The 19,658-nt window shown below is 41.1% G+C and overlaps 2 protein-coding genes across 7 annotated transcripts; one reads left to right on the plus strand and one right to left on the minus strand.

Moving 5' to 3' along the window:
• Positions 1-700: 700 nt before the first annotated feature.
• nfs1 (NFS1 cysteine desulfurase) lies at positions 701-9,042 on the minus strand. 2 transcript variants are annotated; one of them, XM_078249173.1, is made up of 14 exons: positions 8,936-9,042; positions 8,504-8,725; positions 7,613-7,689; positions 7,402-7,518; positions 6,716-6,799; positions 5,904-6,056; positions 5,723-5,816; positions 4,892-5,026; positions 3,837-3,994; positions 3,637-3,742; positions 3,372-3,453; positions 3,096-3,179; positions 2,744-2,833; positions 701-2,042 (listed from the first exon to the last, which is right to left on the minus strand). In XM_078249173.1, the coding sequence occupies exons 2-14, from the start codon at positions 8,607-8,609 to the stop codon at positions 1,979-1,981; spliced, it is 1,350 nt and encodes a 449-aa protein (XP_078105299.1). In that variant the 5' UTR covers positions 8,610-8,725; positions 8,936-9,042; the 3' UTR covers positions 701-1,978. The 2 variants fall into 2 exon arrangements, with proteins under 2 accessions (XP_078105299.1, XP_078105298.1); XM_078249172.1 differs by lacking the exon at positions 8,936-9,042 and having other exon boundaries at positions 8,504-8,864.
• Positions 9,043-10,301: 1,259 nt separating this feature from the next.
• Positions 10,302-19,604, plus strand: c4h6orf89 (chromosome 4 C6orf89 homolog). 5 transcript variants are annotated; one of them, XM_078249179.1, is made up of 8 exons: positions 10,302-10,676; positions 12,055-12,321; positions 12,816-12,981; positions 13,601-13,803; positions 14,869-15,020; positions 15,728-15,863; positions 16,763-16,886; positions 17,147-19,604. In XM_078249179.1, exons 2-8 carry the CDS (start codon positions 12,145-12,147, stop codon positions 17,227-17,229), a joined length of 1,041 nt encoding a protein of 346 aa, XP_078105305.1. In that variant the 5' UTR covers positions 10,302-10,676; positions 12,055-12,144; the 3' UTR covers positions 17,230-19,604. The 5 variants fall into 5 exon arrangements, with proteins under 5 accessions (XP_078105305.1, XP_078105300.1, XP_078105304.1 ...); XM_078249174.1 differs by having other exon boundaries at positions 16,763-19,604; XM_078249178.1 differs by having other exon boundaries at positions 13,601-13,749; positions 16,763-19,604.
• Positions 19,605-19,658: the final 54 nt, after the last annotated feature.

The raw sequence follows: 19,658 nt of genomic DNA on the forward strand, positions 1-19,658 counted from the left end.
TTCCGAGTTGGCAGTGGGCGTGACTTATAAGTTCGACCAATCAAGTACACCTTGAAAAAGGGAAAAGACCCTGCTCTGAAGTAGGAGCTAAAAAAGTATGCTACTGAGGCCAGAGGAACTTAAAAATCCCCACATTTTTCCTGTCGGAACACAACGAAAAAAGTGTTCTAGGAACGTTTAGTTCTAAGAACTGCAAAAATCCCTCCGGTCGGAAAGACCCTAATAGGGCCCTCAACCAGGTTAATCTCATAAAACACTTATACAATACTGGGTATTAGGAATTATTAGTATTACAGTATACTTACTATACTACTAATATTAGATGTATACTTGTATAGTATGTAAGAAAAACAGTATGAATAAAAAAATTGGGGCAGTAATGGAGTACAAAATGTGCTTATTTTTTATGTACATTGCTTCTGCTGGTGTGAACTGTAGTGTAATTTTTTTTATATAATGCTTAAAACAAATCAGGTGCTTTTAATTCAGTGTTTAATGGTATTTAAATGTATTGTCTGTTTTGTATGGTGTAAATTATTATTTATAAACTTTGTTGATTTGTGTGTTGTGTACAAGCGCAACTATGGACAGGCATTGCAAACTAGCAAAGGCTTCACATTGTGTGGTGGGTAGCATTTGTTCAGTAAATGTAATTATCCCAATACACATAAACAAAGAACAAAAAACAAACAACAAAACGTGTATTGAAGCAGCACTTTATTGGATAATAATGTATATGAGAGTAACAGTAGAAGACAGTAGAGGGAGTCTAATAAATGTGACTGGATCATCCAGGAACACGATACAAAATCACGTTCAGATTCCCATCAACAACCTGGACCTGAGCTGATTTTACTCTCCGCCTTCTCGAAAGTCAGCAATTGTGGTCATAAGGCTACAGTCTTGTAGTGTCCCAGACTTTAACTGAATAACCAAACTGCGGCTGCCAACACTGAACACTGCTGATGAACTGCCATGATACTGCTGTTTATTGAAAACTGAAAAACTGATGGGAGAGGAGAAAGCAAAACTACAAGACTGGGTTCTGAGACAGGGAGGGCAGTGAGTATCCCATGTGAATAAAGCAGGAGACAATCTGTGAATCATAAAATGAAAGAGTTCTGACTGGGAATTATTGTATATTAAGACAGGTTAGTACATTTCAGTCTGCTGCCTACAGTTGCAGCCCCCTGCTCAACATGTTGACAAGAGGCTATATCACGAAGCAAAGTACTGACCAATCAGACGAATGAAAAACTGAAGTTATCATTACTACTGGTTCCTGACAGGGACAAAAGGTCCTGAGTTTACAATAGAGTGACAAGAAATAAGGAGCAGTAGATACGTTTTTATAGATCAGCAGACTCCCACACTGATTTACAGACTTAACCCTACTTTTATATTTAAACATTAATTCCACAAAAGCTTATTTTATTCTAGTTGTGCGATTATGCTCAATATATTTCACCTCCATGTAAATCTCTTCTTTTTGCCACCTCAGTAATATCATTTGCCCGCAGTTTCATCTGATGTCAGATCATGTTCTTCATGGAGCTGATGACGTTACATGTGACGTCATCAGCTCCATGAAGAACATGATTGTTCACCGTTTCTGGTGAACATGCTCAGAGCTGGATTAGTAAACCCAGAGATAGCTGAAAGTGAAGCCAGGTAACCCAAAAGAGAGCCAGACTAAGATGAACTGACTTTGTGATACAGGACCTAGGTGTGACAGAATGACATTCAACAAGCGAAGGTTGCCATGTGCTGGTCAAATCTCTGAACATCATCTCCTGACAGAGCTACAAGAGGAGCTTCTACGGAGACACAGAGCTACAGTAACAAACAGACTTCAAGTCAGACAGGAAGTTTGTGCGTGTTTGTGTACAAGAAGGAACAGCTAGTCCATTCCCAGAGTTCCCTGGGAATCAATTGTCATCATCGGCAGCCAGGGAAGTAAACAAGAAGTGGGACGAGTCTAGTGCTGCGTCCACTTGATGCTCTTCAGATCGATGCCTTCTTGAACCATCTCCCACAGAGGACTGACAGACACAGAGAGAGAGAGAGACAGGGAGACAGACAGGTTATTGGGCTTTACCTACAACAATATTACAATTTAGAACACATTATAGATAACATTGCCATCACCCATTCATGCAAATAAATACATATACTTGACAATAGGAGAGAGAGAAATTTATGTATGGAGCAACAGAGTCAGTTTTAGAGTACAATTCTAATTTATTACAACATGGGTCAGTGACATTTTACTCACCAAGTTAATATTTGATATCCTGGAACAGAGTGACATCACTAAAAGAAGTCTGACGATCGGACAGTTTGGAAACAATTGGTTTATTCAGATGATCTAAACCATTTCATTTGAACTGAAAGTAAGGGGCATGTGAAACAACAGTAATGCTCCCTCCTTAAACAGGAAAACTGTGCACACAAGAACAGTAGGTATAGTAGGTTGACTTTGAAGCTGGAAGTGGGTACTGAACGGACAATTTGGGTAATTATTTTAACGTTCACCTTCGGTTTCTCTTACAAAAAGGTTTGTCCAACCTGTCGTCTGACTGCTTGCGTTTCTTGACCAGTCAGATTTCTTCTAATTGATGTCACCCTGTTCTCAGATTTTACATTGGTGAGTACAGTGTCATCATTACTACTACATTACCAACTACTTAACCAAAATTTCATCAGTTAGAAAAAACAGAACTATCAGTCCAGCTAAACTCACCTCATCTCTCTGAGCCTGGAGACCTGCAGGATACATTTCTCTGCTGTGTAGTCTACCTCCTCTTCTGTGGTGAACCTGCCAATACCAAACCTAACACACACACACACACACACACACACACACACACACACACACACACACACACACACACACACACACACACACACACACACACACACACACACACACACACACACACATTAACCCTACAAGTGATGTCATTGTACATGGCTAGAGGGTTAGGGTCAGGGACAGGATCATAATATACTTCTGAAGACATGGGATTTCTTTAAAATGACAAACATTATCTGAATTATGATCTGGATTACAGTGCCGATGTCAGGGTTTGTACCTGATGGAAGAGTGAGCCAGGTCTTCATCGGCTCCGATCGCTCTGAGGACGTATGATGGCTCCAGAGACGCTGACGTACATGCACTGTGGGCACACAAACAAACAAACATACATGATACAAACAAAATGGGGACCCACTTGCAAAAACACTGCTCCATAGTGAAACTACTGGTAAAAAAAACAAACAAAAAAAATACAATAAAAAATAAACTCCACAGGGTACAGTTACATTTATATATTTAAAAATAGTTTGACTGAACAGCTTGTGTGTCTGACCTCCCAGATGACAGAGCGACATCCTTCAGCGCCATCAACAGACTCTCTCCCTCCACGTAGGCAAAGGACAGGTTGACACAGCCTGAAAAGTACACCAACAACATCTACTGCAGTAACACGTTTTTGTCAATATAACACACTTTTTACAGAAACCTTTAACATCAAGTCCAAAGACTTTCAGGTTCATGAAGGTTAAAATTCAAGAATGTGACAGTTGTGTCTTTTTGTGTAAGAGTTTCACTTCTGTGTATGTGTGTGTGTGTACCAGGGTAGCGTTGTTCTGGATCTCCGTTCATGATGACGTCAGGAAGCGCCGACATGATCTTCTGGATTAGACGATTAGCCAGCATAGACACTCTGTGATGATCATACTACACACACCCACACACACACACTTACTCTGAGTCCCAGGACGTTTGGATGTATTTTTAAGTCTGAGTGGATGCTTGGGTGCGTTAGTTTTACCTCCAACTCCTGCTTTGCGATGCTGCAGGCGGCTCCCAGCCCAACAGCCAGAGGGGTGGGGACCGTTCCGGAGCGCAGACCCCTCTCCTGCCCACCCCCACTCTGCAGCGGCTCCAGACGCACCCGGGGCCGGCGGCGCACATACAAAGCACCGACACCTACACACACACACAGGCAATGTAACTTCCAAGCAGATCAGCATGACATGTGGAGTACCAAAAGGATCTGAACATGTATGCTCCATCAATACATGCTGCAGTTATTCAAAACAACATTAATTACAACATTTATTCTGAAGATACTGAAATCTAAAATTGTCTTTCACCAGGTGACTATGGTCCCATTGACTCACTGTCAGTGCATTGAGTAAAGTAATGACCATGTGTATCACAATTGTCTCTTGCTAAATAAAGACAAAACAGAGGGGACTGGGTTTGACACTCATTACGAAAGACAGAAAATCACTGCACACCTTCACCTCTTATCTTTAAAATGATTAGTCAAGTCTGAAATCTGTATTACGTGTATATCGGTATTTCTTTTATCATCTAAAAAATATCGCTATAGTAAGGGTCCCAACATGATCACGAAAAGTTCATCTATGCACTCATCTTGAGCAGGTCAGACTATTGTAACAAGGGGGCGGAACGATCTGGAAAGGTCTAGAGTAGACCCACACTCTACATCCTGTAAATCAGCCTACACATCAACTGACATAACTGCTTTAATCTCTTAATCTTAATAATTCAAAAATGTTCACGACTTCACTTAGTGCTTGCACTGAAACTTAAGCTTCTTTCTTCACTTTCATTTTAACCACTACTTCAGCTTCTTTCAGTATTTGTATTTTAACCGCAAATTTGACTTTATCAGAATTTCAGTTTGTGTTTAAAATTTTAGTACATTTCTTTCAGAAACGTAAGCATTTTCTAGTATGCAATTTGTAAAGCACTTTATACTGCCACGTGTATGAAATGTGCTGTATAAATAAACTGCCTCTCCTTTTCTAAAGAGCTAACAGTTAAGAATATATCTACAGTAATGCTATGGCTAACCTTTGGGTCCGTAGATCTTGTGGCCACTGATGGACATTAGATCAACCTTCCAGTCCGTGACGTTGATGGGAATCTTTCCGACAGCCTGAGCGGCGTCAGTGTGGAAGAATACTCCTTTGGAACGACAAATCTGACCTGTGGGCAGGAAGAGTAAAGTTCAACTGTTCAAAAGTTTTCATCGGAACACTGAATCAGACGAGAGACTCCCTATGAAAAAGTAAAGATCAGGAGAACTGGTGAATACGCTACGTCAGTGGTTCTCAAACTTTTTTCAATAATGTACCCCTTTTGATTTGTTTCTTTAAGCCAAGTACCCCCTGACCAGCGCTAATCATTTTTTGGTAAAAAAAAAAAAAAAAAAGTCTATATAAAAGAGGAACAGTACAGCGCTATCAGCGATAGATTTACTAAACAGGTTTGTAACTGAAAAAACATTTAAATGCTGATGAGAAAAGGAGACAAAAACTGTAAAAAATAAGACAAAACCTTGGAAAAAGATGGTAGAAAGAAGGAAGTAAGGCAAGAATAGGTCGAAAATAGTACCAACTTCAAAAACAGTGACATAACTTTGAAAAAAGCGAGAAACTTGTAAAAAGTCGGACAATGCAACAATGTTCTGGCCTTGTAACTATTAACATTTTGTTAAATATCTCGCATACCCCCTGCAGTACTCCAAAGTACCCCTAGGGGTACACATACCCCCATTTGAGAAACACTGCTCTACTTGGTCATGGTGATTCACTGAAACACGGATGAAACACTGGATGTTTCAGAAATTTGATTTCTGCCTTACGCAGGGAGTAATTAACATGTTTGTTTTGCAAAGGTTACCGATCTCCTTGATTGGCTGCTTGACTCCTATCTCGTTGTTGATGGTCATCACCGACAACAGAGAGGTGTCAGGACGAATGGAGGCCTCCAACAGCTGAAAACACACAACCACAACAGTTTTTAATGAACACAATGACATTTCTCTCTCTCTTGTGTGTTCTCTCTGTACGTTCATGAATACCTCCAGGTCCAGCAGTCCGTTGGGCTGGACTGGCAGGTAGGTCACACTGAATCCTTCAGACTCCAGAACGCGACACGAGTCAAGAACACATTTATGCTCCGTCTGCGTGGTGATCACATGACGCTTCTTGGTCTGGTAGAACCTGGACACGCCCTGTAGGAGAGGGAGATGGGAGAGGCGGGGTCACTATTGACATCACAGGCTGGGTTTTAACTCAGTGTTGTTGTTTTTACTGTACTTTCACCGCTCGACTGTTCTCACTGCCTTGTCATTCTGTTCCTAATGTGTTCTCAGGATATGATCACACCAGCATTTAGGACGGCTTGAATTAAAATTTTGCGGTGAAATCAACTCATTCCGATAAATTCGGGATTGTTGGTTTTTCGCACATCCAGGTGAAGTAAATTTGGGCAATTTCTCTGTGTCATGTTAAACTTGGGTAAACTTTAACAAAGCTAATTCAGGCCAATGACCAAAAGCAAACTGTCTTGACAGCGCTGAACAGAGAGTCCATAATGGAGGAAACTAACTAGGAAACTATCGTACTGTAGCTGCGTGTCACCATCAAGTCTAATTTAACCTCCCCTGTCGGAGTATAAACTGCTCCAAAAAGAGCAATTGTTAGCATTAATGTCTGATGTGACCAGACCTTCATCCTGTTCTCACCGTACTCTATATGTTTCCTCTGTTTTTAATCTGTTCTCACTGTGAAGCAAAACCAGAGAAGGTAATAGTAAGAGGAGAGGGAGAGAAGGTGCGATGAAGAGGAGGTAACGTAGAGGAATTGATGAAGAAGAGGAGCAGAGTGAGACCTTGATGGCCATGTTGTTGGACTCGGTGGCTCCGCTGGTGAAGATAATCTCTCTGGGATCTGCTCCAATCAGATCAGCCACCTGCTGCTCAGAGAGAGAGAGAGAGAGAGAGAACAGTCAGCGTCTCTCTCAAATTCAGATTAACTGGAAAGATGACCTAATTATGAATTATGGCCATGTTCTTTCTTGTAGATCAGGGTGGTGCTATCTTGCCCCCCCCCATGTAAAACCAACAGATTTTTGAATTCCTTCTGCCATTAGGCTCTTAAATGGTGCTGATGGCAGCAACCTGTAACATTCAGAGCTTGTAATTATGGGGAAGCATAATGCTTTGATTTATTTACAACTTTACTTAAGTTGGATTATGGTTGTATATTTATTTAATTTAGCTTAAATTCGGCAACCTGTTTGTGCTTTGTTGCACTTGCCCGGGTTTCCTATTTGTTGACCTGCTGCTACTGACATGTTGGTTGATTGAATGATTGCGATGGCGTTTATTCTTGTATGTTTGTTGAATGAATTGAATGTTGTACAAGGTTAACAATGTGGATGGTTTAAACATTACTACAGTGCACTGTAATGTAAAGAAATAATGGTTAAAAAGTTAAGATTTACTTGAGCTTTTAAAAAATAAACATAAGAAAAGAACAAGTTTCTCTTTCTGTACAGACAGAGTGTCTCTATACCTTCCTGGCCGTCTCCATGGCGCTCTCGCTCTCCCAGCCGAAGGCGTGTGTTCTGGAGTGAGGGTTACCATAGTAATTCACCTGGTAGGGCAACATGGCGTCCAGCACCCGGGGGTCCTACACACAAATACACACGTGTGAAACTGTAAGTGCAAGTTAGTATAAGTAACTCTCTGACATCAGCTGGAAAAACATGGTTGGTAATGGTTACCATGGGCGTGGTGGCCTGGAAGTCCATGTAGAGGGGGCGCAGCTCATCTTTCTCCAGTTCATGTTTTTTTATCAACTCTGCAGCACAAAACAACAACAACAACAACAACAACATCAGCCACACAGTCAGCTGGGGTTTAATCCAAACTGAATGTTCCTGGTCTGAAACACTGGGTCAGACAACAGGCAGGTCAGTATGTGTTGAGTCATTCATCAACTGTGTCTGGAAAGCAGAGTATGGTAAACTGTCAAGTTCTGAAAATTAAACACTGTATAATGTATCAAAACATATTTGTATGCCAAGTGTATTATTAGTATCAATGTTGTTGATTTTATTTTATATAACAAAACAATTCACATCCTTATATTTGACTAAACTTTAATAGCCCTTATTTTAGCAAACTATAATCAGTTAGTTTGCTAGTGCCCTGTACAGTTTTCTTGTTAACAAACTAATGATTTGTTTACATTCAATGTTACTCACCAAAACACATTGTGTGTAGGGTTCATAATTGGCACCATCTACCAGCCAAATGCTGGTAAAATATCCAAGTGGCTGGTAATGCTTCACTCATCAGCCAAAAAACAATGGTAATCTATTGAGTGGCTGGTGAAATTTGAACATTCACTAGCCATTTGGCTGGTTAATGAAATGGTTAATTTTGAACGCTGGTTGTGTGTAAACAACACTGGCATTTTGTTTTAGCTACTTTAAATCCAGAATTGTTTGCTGCATTGGATATTAATACATCCATGTTCATCACTCGGGTTAACGTTAGGTTTTGGGAAGTTTCCTGTCTCCGTACCAAACTGCGTCACTTTGGGATTAGCTTCATGCTAGCTGCTCTGTGCCTTCAAATAAACAGGCTAACGTGCTCTGGACGGCTGTTACCTTTATGCACAGAGCTGGCGGCTCTACCATCGGAGCCCAGCCAGAGAGGAAGCCTTGACAACGGCCTGAGCAGCCGGGAGGAGACGGTCTTGCCCGGGGAAAGCATCTGGTCGGCTGGCTGGTTTCAACTGGAGACACGCTGACCTCCAACAACAATACGCTGACCGCGACCAAAACACAAGACTAGCTACACCGGGATGAACCAGTTTAACCTGCTGGTTTCTGTGGAAGAAAATGAATAAGATTTACGATTTAAGAGAACTGTTTAAATGTGAGCGAAGTTTGGTTTCGTAACGTTGCCGCTTGTCATATATGCATCCAGGTTACAACACAGTGTCATGGTCGACATGCTAACAACGAACACTTCCGATGACGACTTTCAAAATAAAATATGTTTAATGTGTGTCAAAGTTATTTATTTTTACTCCTTACTGTTTTGGGAGCTTGATCCTCAGAGTCTCTGACTGGCGCAGCTCGGTGTCGCTGCTGTTTCATAGTCGCACATCCAATCCACGAGTTACACAGAAAAAATAAACGGAAACAGGGGGCGGAACTTCATTTTGATAGGCCGAGGTCTCACTGGCCGATATGTGATGTTTTGGTCCTGTTTGAGGCCTTTCTCTGTCCTGTGATTGGTTACAGTCAAGAGTTGATGCAACACGGGTTCAGCTTCTTAAAGCAACCAAGCAACACTAAAGCACTTTTCCCGCTTCGGTCCCCCTACAGGTTGGAAGCGGAATTGACCATTACCGCTGTTGTAATGTCTCATTCAAACCATAGAAAAAATATAAAATATTCAGGTAAAGCCATATGGGTAAAAAAACTATAGATAAAATTGATTTACAGCTTGGCACAATCGTCACATGTAAATCAGGATTTTTAGCACACGGTGTGCTATTTGAATTGCATTCAAAATGTTACTTGAGTAGAGGTACAAAAATATTCGCATACAAATATACTTTATGTACTTAAGTAGCCTATATCATTATGCAGAATGATAATATGTATTACATTATAAGGCTATACATGAATATGTACATTACTTTAAGTGGAGCTCATTTTAACTACTTAATATATACTTTACCTGCTGGGTAGCTTGTGAATTTACCCCAGTGGATCAATAAAGTGTCTTAATTTATAATAAAACTTAATTTATGTGTTGATTATATTTGACATTTATAGAGGAAGAGGTGGATTCAGATGGAAGATTAAGACAACATGCTGTCTGTTGCCAGGTTTGATTCAATATTCTCAGACTATATGTATGAGAGCAATGCAAAAACCAAAGTCAAATTCCATGTATGTGCACACATTTGTTCTTTTAGCTTATACATTTTATTAAAGACAAAACCATATACAATACACATAGGACACACAAAAACACAAAATATTCCAACAGCAAGACCACAGGCAAAACGAAAGAAAAGAACCAATTACTGGTTAGGACCACCATAGACTGTATTTACAGTCACGATGTAATGTAATTACTGTAATTGTAATTGCTGTAATTTCCTGTAATGAAAATTTGCTGCCAAGCGCAAATTGGGAAAATGCCACAAGAAAAAGAAACATTAGAGGAAAAAAAGAAGACGACATACACTTAAAACGTTATTGAACATGTCAAGTGGATCAAGCAGTATAATTGTCTTTGATCTGATCCATCGGATCAGTCAAAAGGGACTAATGGATAGGATTCATCTCTGATCCACATTCCAAAGCAGAAGGTGGAGGTACTGCTGATCCGATGCTTGCCAACCGCCGTTAAAACCTAGAAACTAGCTAATAGTAGAAGAAGAAGCCTGTATCCGGGCTGTTTGCGAGGAAACTTATAACTGATCCGGAGCCAGCGTCACCTCCTGACAATAATAGGAACTATTATGGAGAGAGATGGCTAATGTTACTCCTCTTAAATATAATTATATATCAACAACAGTTTGAAAAAGGTTGGTTGGTTAGTTATTGATAACAAGATTATCTATTACAATCAAATACTTTTAGAATACTACTGGGTTGGCACCAATGACGCATGTGACGAGTAATGACTCTTCCTTCTTTAAACGGTTCCTTGGCTGTTAACTAGCAAGCTAGCTAGTTTATTTAAAAAAAACATTTATTTTCCTTCGTAACGTGAGAAAGAAGAGACTCCCAATACGGCGGTGGATGTCACTTTAAGGTGAGGCTTTCAGTCTTCTGTAGTTTTCTTTAAATGACGTAAACTGAAAGTATTAATCAAGGCTAACATGCACAAGCTAACATGTCATTTAAGCGCAGTCAGTCTGACTGTGGTGGTAGCTATGTTTTTAAATCACAATCGTGCCATCTCACTGTTTTGGCTACAAGTTTGTATTGACATTATACTTTATATAGCTGATTGTTTTAAATGCGGCAGGCAACAGTTGGACTGATGGCGTCTGTTGTGTTATCCACTGTGGTGGAAAGTAGCTAAGTACATTTAGAATCAGAATTAGCTTTAATGGCGAAGTAAGTGTGAACATTTACGTGGAATTTGACCCTGACCCTGCTCTCAAAGTACTTACACAGAAATAGACATACGGCTAAACACAAGGACTGTAAAGCTGAACAAGGTAAACATAACCATTTGATTACTATGTAGAGATGTACAGTTTGTATTTAAAAAGTGCATATATACATATAAACATGCATTATGTATGCTATGCATACACATATAAACACATGTAAACAAACTGTTCTATGAAGATTTTAGTAATGAAAAAGGGCAAATTGTACTGGAATAAATAATTATTAATATAACAGATTGCTTATATATCTGAGGATATGACAGTGTATGTTTGACAGCCATTTACATGTTTAAATGATGTGTTTAACACTATAAAATATATAATTCACTTGAGGTGGATGCTTGGTGTTACTGGGTTACTACGCAGGGATTGGCCCTGACACCATGGAAAGGTTTTAGGTGTTCATCATAGGGACAGTCTGTGAGAAAATAAACAAAAACAAAAAAAGTACCAGAGAGCACAAAACAGAGGCTGCCGCCCCCCACGGCGGTATCTTGATCTTATTCGATAACGTACTGTACTCTGACCTTACTGTATGAAATGACCTGTTGAATAATCCCAGCCTCATGGAACTTTACAACCACAAACTATAGACCTAGGGCAGAAGATGTCCCTTCTAAAAAATAAAAACGGGTAAAATGCAAAGAGGTGAACAGAATACTTTTTATACCTATAATGTTTATTTATTTTGTTTTAGTTTTGCATCATATTTAACTTCAGGTCTTCAGTTTAACTGTAGAGAGAAGTATCAGTACAAGACTCCTTCAACAGGTCTGGACCACTCTGGGAAAATGCCACAAATTCTCTTAAATGACTCATACAATGAATGTTTGTTTGTGTGGCTCTGGCATTAGGCCCATTGTTTCCATGCAAGAGAAAACAACACATACTGACACTCACAGCAAACTATAATTACATTTAGATTGCATATTAATTACTAATTTACACGATAACACCTTTTAAATCATGTAAGTTATGATCGCTAGCTGTTTTTTGTGGATGACTTCGTAGGTGACACCATGCTCCTGGATCCCGAAGCAGCTGAAGATCGACGTGTTTGACCGAGAAGCTGCCGTCGCTGCGGCCATCATTGGAACGACGATGAGCGAGCCGTGTATCTACGACAAACTGTCCGAGAGCATCGACATCCTCCGCCAGTCGGGCTACCGCTACGGCATGTCGGAGAGGGAGATCGAGAGGTTCATCAAGCAGGTCCTGGAGACAAACGAGCCCAGGAGAGAGCCTCCCCAGTTCCCCATCCTGAGAGCCACCATAAAGGTCAGGCCTGCCAACGCAAATATTACTGCTAATACTCCTCGTCGACAGAAAATGTAATCAATGAATCACTGAAGGCCTTTATCACATGAACGCTCTTAAAATGCAGGTTACAGCCTCTTAAATATGAGGATTTTGGTTGCTCTGCCAGTTTGTTATTGTTCTATCTATCTATCTTTGTATCTTTTTTTAAGGTTATTATTGTTTGTCAGACATAAATAGTTAATTTTCCACTGCAGGACCCTTGTGTTTCCACTTTGGTAATTCTCTCTTTTTATTAGTATAACTATTTGTCCACTGCAGCTCAGCAAGTACAGTAAACCAAAAAAAACAGTACAGGAGTGATCATGTGATGGCCAATATGGACAGGAGGGGCTATTACAGCTACCAAAAAAACTGATAAAGATCCAACCGATGAGAAGTTTAGTCTCAAGAAAATACAAAATCACTTACCTTTTGCAGCGGAAGTGTTGGTAATGTCTCTGTTGTCTCTGCAGTTTGTGGTGGCAGTGGGCTTCCTGCTGGTGGTGGTGCTGGCCTTCACATACCCTCAGAGCGCCCCGCAGCTGGGCCTGGTCAACCTGGGCTGTTACAACTGGTCATCCCCACTCAGCCACGTCCGCCTGCTGTCCCTGCCCATCGCCAAGAAGTACAATCTGCAAGGTGTGAAGCGTAGAGAAACACTTGCGCACACAAACACACGTTTCAATGAGGAAGTACTGGATATCTTAAGGATGGGGGGAAAAAAAAAAGAATTATTTATTACTGAAGTGCAACACACGTTGGCTGCGTCGAGAGTCGTGTAACCCAAGTATAGGAGTGAGTCGTTACTCCTACAAGTAATCACAACCCACGCTTTCCAACGTCGGGGGAAAAAAAGATGAATTTGACTTGTAGTATGGAAAGACAAAAAAGTCCAGGGTGCTCAGGAAGTTCAGTCAGATGTTTGAAGGTGCTCTTTGGGGTCGGGAATTCAATTAAGTGTAGAAAAAAAAGGGAAATCCAAGGCACTCTTCTTCAAAATTATTTGAAGAAGAGTGCCTTGGCAGTCTGTGCTGCTACGCGTGGGTTGCTTCTCCCCATGTCTTTTTCATTTTCTATTATAATATTGCCAGTAAAATAAAGGCTTTTAAAATTATTTTTAAGAAGAGTGCCTTGGATTTTCCTTTTTTTCTACACTTAATTGAATGTGTGTGTGTGTGTGTGTGTGTGTGTGTGTGTGTGTGTGTGTGTGTGTGTGTGTGTGTGTGTGTGTGTGTGTGTGTGTGTGTGTGTGCTGCAGGTTTCCATGAATGGTGGAGTGCCGGCTCTCTCAGGCAGAATCTGGTCAACTGTTCAGGCTGTGCAGAGATCTCCTCGGTGCTGGAAGTCCCAGAGAGCCTCAGAGGGACGGTGAATCTGCGACGGGGTCCACAGCTCGTCCTGCTAAAGGTCAGAGGCCAATCCGATGGGCCTCTCCTTCTGACACCCATGGGTGCAAACTTTGTAAACGATGTTGCTTTCTTTTTCAAACAGAAGACTAATGTTTAGTAGTAGTAGTAGTAGTAAACATTAACAGTGCAACAAGTTGTCGTGGGTGTGTGCATGTACAGTATGTGTCCACAGCTAAATTATGGAAAAAATCATAATTATTTTGGTCAATATTGAAATCACGATTATTTAACACGATTACTCATAGACTTTTGGAAAGATGTTGCAATTATTGAACATTAACAGCGTAACAGTTAAACAAATCAACAGTGTAAACACCTTGAACTGTGAGATTTCCCTTAATGCTTTACCTGTTTGAAAAATATATTCAAATGTTGGCTGTAGAGTGCGGATCGGGACGCATTTTTCTGTCCGAGCACGGCCCGCGTCCAACAGAGCAGTAACCGAGCCCTACAGGCATTAAGATATTTATGTCCTGACAAAAAAATGTTCCTCATACTAATGACACATGTACGTTTGTTTGTGTGGAAAGCCCGCTTTTATTAAGCAACCGTAGGAAAGCATTCGGAAATGTCAACAGATGAGCGCATCAGCGCACACGGGGCAACAAGCGCACGTTAATAAGCTGTTTAATTTAAAATGTTCAATACCTTATATGTGACTGAGCCCAACCCGAACATCATTTCTAAATATCTGTCTGAACTTGGCCCGACGGGCTCGGTTCTGGTATCCATCCTCTAGTTGGCTGAGAGAGTTTAGCCTTCAGGATAAGCGAAAGTCCACGTGTCATTCAGAACACAATATACAATTAGATTTTACTTTTAACGTAATGTGCAAAATGTATAGTTTTTCTCATTAACGTTGTTTTTGTGATCGTTGTAGGAGCCAAAATCGAAAATGGCGATCAAAATTCGATTAATTGCACAGCCCTAGTTCTCAGTCAGTCTGGGACAAAGTCTGTTAGGGTGGATGGGTGGGGTGGTGAACCAAGGGTGAGCATAAAAAAGAAGAAATAAAATCATAATAGTAATAATAAGAATGTAAATAATAATATGAATAAACAGTATCAGAAAAGTCTAAATCCTGCTGGTTTGTGTTTGTTCCTACTGGTCTGTGCAGGGCGGGGAGTCCCTCAGTGTCCAGCGGCAGCAGCTGGAGGAGCTCTACCTGGCCCACTCAGGCTCCATGTCCATCCTGCTGGAGGAGGACGACGGTCTGCACAACCACAACCTCGGGCTCCCCCAGGGACCCGCCAACTTCACTCTGCTCTGGTACACATTTAGGTTCAAAGTCCAGTTCACTGGTCCACTCGGTTCTGAGGAACCCAGACCTGACCTGCATCATAATCACAGGGGGAGAATATTTTAGGAACTCAGTAGTCTATGCAAAAGGTGTATGCTGTCAAATAATCATTATTATTTGGCATTCGATACACAGATGTTTATATCTTGTTATTCGTCTATTGTCCAGATGGTTACAGAAAAAAACTGGACTGAAAATCTGTCCTCGTCTATATTTACTGATGGAGAAACTACATGGAGTAAATGTTTGATAACGATAGACAGTGTGGTCTGTATCCATGACGTTTCATTTTCGGGATTGTTCCGGATTGCTGCCGGAGGTTCTGCCAGATGTCATTACCTTCCACTGTCTTTGTGTTGGCGTTCTAAACTCCGGTAGATATACGAGGACTATGGTTAACTGCTCCTCAGATCTCTGCAGGGTAAATCCAGACAGCTAGCTAGACTGTCTGTACAATCTGAGTTTTCTGTTGCGCGACTAAAACAACTTTTGAACGTACACATGTTCCACCCAAACAAGTTCCTTCCAGAGGCCAATAAACTAGAGCACATTTTTCTCCCATCCCGGGATGTTGTGTGGACTAGCCAGACCCTCCTCCGCAACGCTGTGGAGGAAGGTCTGGCAATGCGAGACCCAGTGGTATTTAATGATTGTTAGTGTGTGTCGATTGTTGCAGGAGGTTCAGCTCTGGGACCAGGGAGAAGGTGTTGAGGTGGCTCTTCCCGAAGGCTGAGCTCTGCCCCCTGCTGGACAGCGCTGGGACCATCGTGCAGCGCTGCCTGGTCACCCACAGCACAAACTCCCAGAGTAAGGTGAGTTCACATGTCCAGACGTCCCCACACTGCAAGACTGAGAGACTGCACAGGAAAACAGGGTTCTTGTTACTGACAGGAGTGATGGACAAATTTACAAACGTAAGAACCACGTTGTAATAAACCAGAAATATTGTTTAACAATAACTCGCTAAATGTAGTGACTTTTCAGACCCTCTTAGCGACTTTCTTTCTAAAAAGCGGCTAACACCAATTTAGTGACTTCAGTATATTGTAATTGATTTCCACGCATGCTGCTCAGAGTAATCACAGTCCACAGCTCTTCTGCCAACACCACAAGGTCTTTCTCTCCCTCTCCTCCTGCGCTGTGAGCAGCAGGCCGTCAGCTAACACAGCCACTAAGCTTTATGCAAATGATACGCAATGACGTCACCCATATGCAAATGATCGTATGTCTTATGGCAACTTTTGGAACTAGTGCTATCTACTTTCATTTTAAAGTTGGAAACACTGTACCATAGCAGGTTAAATACAGTTCCTTTTTCCTAAATGTATTTTAAAATGTGTGTATTGATGCAGGGAAGTTTGATATTGCATTACTTCATGGACATGAATCAGTACCCTTTCTTTCGATGTAGTCATTTGCGTACAATTTTTTTTTTCTCCGTGACAGTTGCTGGTTTTTGCAATTAGCTAGCCAGCTAGCCTGGAGCACTGTTGGCATCGTTAGCTCGCGGCTAGCCTTGTGCCGCTATTTGCGGAGGAAAAATTGGAGCCATTGAACTGCATCTGATAGACTGTGTACTGTGGCACGATAACGATGTTTATGTAAAGGCAGATCGTTTAATCTAATATATCGCATACCCCTAAGTGTAGCCCTCCATCACTCGCCACAAATGAACTCTCGGCCTCTGTTCTAACTTTGACTTGTGTTTCAGGGTGTCGGGGTGTTTGGCTGGCTGGTGGTGGGCGAGGGGCTACCAACAGTTCGAGTTCTGCCTGTTCAGCGCTGCCAGAAACACTGCAGCTCCTTCAACCTGTGGCTGACACCTGGAGACATGGGTAACACCTGCCGCACCCGTTTTAAATCCACAAACACATTAGCGGGACAAAGCGACAACTTCACGCAGAACAGACAAACTTTGGTCTCGTGCCCCCACCATAAAAAGCTATATCTTAGCCACTGCTTAAACTGTACCTCACAGTCTTTGAAGAGTCTGCATGCTGCATCTGTTCTCCAGATCCCTAAAATCAAACGGTTGAATGAGCTGTCCGGTCTGCTGAACACGCAGTTGACGGTTGTTCCCTCTGACCTTTTGTAGTGTACGCTGACCCCCGGTACTGGCAGATGGAGCTGTTCCCTGGCCGAGGCCAGAACATCATCTGTGACGGCTCTGCCTTTTAAGTGAAGGAGGACAGGACGTGCAAATGACGGCTGTGAATGTTGAATTTTCAGAGCTCGCCGGCCTTTCTATGGCCCCGCCCACTGATGCCTTAAACCCTCCAGGCTTTTTTTTCCCTGACGCCCCTATCCGTCCGAAAATCCCCCCCGGCGTCCTCGGAGAACTGGAACCCACTGCACACATGACTTCAGTTTGGAAAAAAGGGATCCTCCTGCAGGTTTCAAGGGCCGAAGTCAGAGGATCTTTGTCCATGTGTCTTTAAACTCTGCAGGTTCTCAGATGTTCTGGATGTGCTGTGCTCGTGCCATAGCTTCAAGCAGATCTTTAGCAATTAAAAGAAATCCATGAAATCATTGGGTGTGTCTCTGTCAGAAGGTAGTGAATCACTGTTGGGTGCATCGGCATTACACTGGTTCCAGACCTCTGAATCACGACCCACATCTCTGGTGCTCGTTTCCTCGGCCGTTCACTCGGTTAAAAAGAAACTAGCCAAGCAAAGCTCTGTAGATGGGATTAAAAATAGGGAAGCCATCTTTTCTTGGCCAGAGGCAGTATAATGTCTTCAGGTGTGGATGAAATGTCTGCAGCTGTACAGGTTGATGTTAACCCTTGTGTTGTCTTACCGTCAACCTTGAAAAAAACACTTTTTTTTCGACGTTTGTTTTTGCTTTTTCGTTAAAAACGTTTTAAATTGTTACATTTTTCTTCTACACATTTTCAGCACTTATTTCTACATCCCATATTTCAATGGAAATTGAAAACGGGTCAATGTGACCCGAAATCAACACAAGGGTTAAGTCGACTTCAAGAAGTCTTCAGTCTTCATGTCAAAACTTTAAAGATAACCCCGTCCCAAACAGCTGACATGAACTCCAAGTCAGACTGAAGAATAAGGAGAAGCAACTTTCAGTCTGATTATCAGGGAACCTGGAGCTTACATGGCCCACAATATTCTTGCACGTAATCAGCTTATAACCAGACTAAGTTTAGAGGAACACAGGGATGGCTCTGGCTGATAAGTCCATCCAGTCAGTCAGCACGCACTTGTTTTTGCAGTGCATATGGGGAACTTTTGAATGATTTTCGATGTGTAGACTTGCTGGACGTTCACTACCTGCTGTAGTTCTGAGACACACCTGAAGCTTCACAACTCTGCTCTTCATCCGGTTTGTTCCTCGCTGTTAAAGGGCCAGTTCACCCAAGTTACAAAAAAAAAAAAAACACTATCGGTAACTCTAGTGGTATCTAGAACACACTGGCAGCAGTTTTCATTGGAACTTAAAGCAACACTATGTAACTTTTCCTGCTTCGGTCCCCCTACAGGTTGTCTCATTGGAACTACAGCTGCAAGTTACATAGTGCTGCTTTAATTACCATTCTAACATAAATATTGATTATTTTCTGTAAATTAGTATCGAGGACTGTTTGGTTGTCTACATATTATTAATAAATGATAGGTTTGTACCTATGAAACTTATTTCTACATGAAAAGAATAATAATAGATGCAAGTATAATGCTACTTCTTGACGACTTCCAGGGTTCTTTTTTAGTTCTTCTACAGAGAAATCTCAAATTATATTTACATTTGTGCCCGTACTTTTGCTAACCAACAGTTTGCAGAAATAATTGTGACATTCAAAAGCAGCGTTCTATTTATTTTAAATACTGCTCATTCTGCCAGCTGTAAATTGTACGGACACCACCTGAAAATTTAATTTTTGTTACTTAACATAACAGCGGAGTCATTTTATCAGCCAAATTAAAGGTTGGAGACTAAACCTTGGGAACACCGTTTGCAGTTTGCAGAGACATTCATAAAGTAAAGAAGAGATAATACTAGAGAGAATATAAATTTTTCGAATTTGGGTAAGCTCACCCTTTAACAACCAGTTACTACTTTAACCTAAAAGATGTTTTCATTTTCATTGATTTTACAGACAAAGCCGCTTTTCTAATTTCAGTGTTGTTATTTATTGTTATGATTGTATGTATATACTGTATGCTCAAGCCATTCATATTTTAATAGTAATCTGTTGTAATATCAGACTTTCATCACTCGTGATTCACATGAACACCCCCCCTCCCCCATTAAATCCATGAAGCCGTTAACGATATATTGGGTTAATAATAATTTCAATGGGTCTGTAAAACGTCCGAATAATATTAAATTAGTTTGCCAAAGTTAATGTGAAATCTGACTTTCAGTGTTTAATAGTCAAGTCTCCCTCGTTTTGTTTTAGCGTCCCAAAAATCCAAGTTTTCCAAACATCACCATTTGGGGGCAACAAGAGTGAATCTTTTAAAATGTACGCTTTGAACAGAAATGTCATAGTTTTATGAGAAAATTAAAACTTGATTAAATCTTGCTTCCATCTGTGTGGAGTTATTGTTTTTGTTGAAGCACATTGAAGTCGAGTGGCTGAAAATGAG

The sequence above is a fragment of the Sander vitreus genome, chromosome 4 (genome assembly GCF_031162955.1).
Source record: "Sander vitreus isolate 19-12246 chromosome 4, sanVit1, whole genome shotgun sequence".
In the NCBI taxonomy this organism is placed as follows: Eukaryota; Metazoa; Chordata; class Actinopteri; order Perciformes; family Percidae; genus Sander; species Sander vitreus.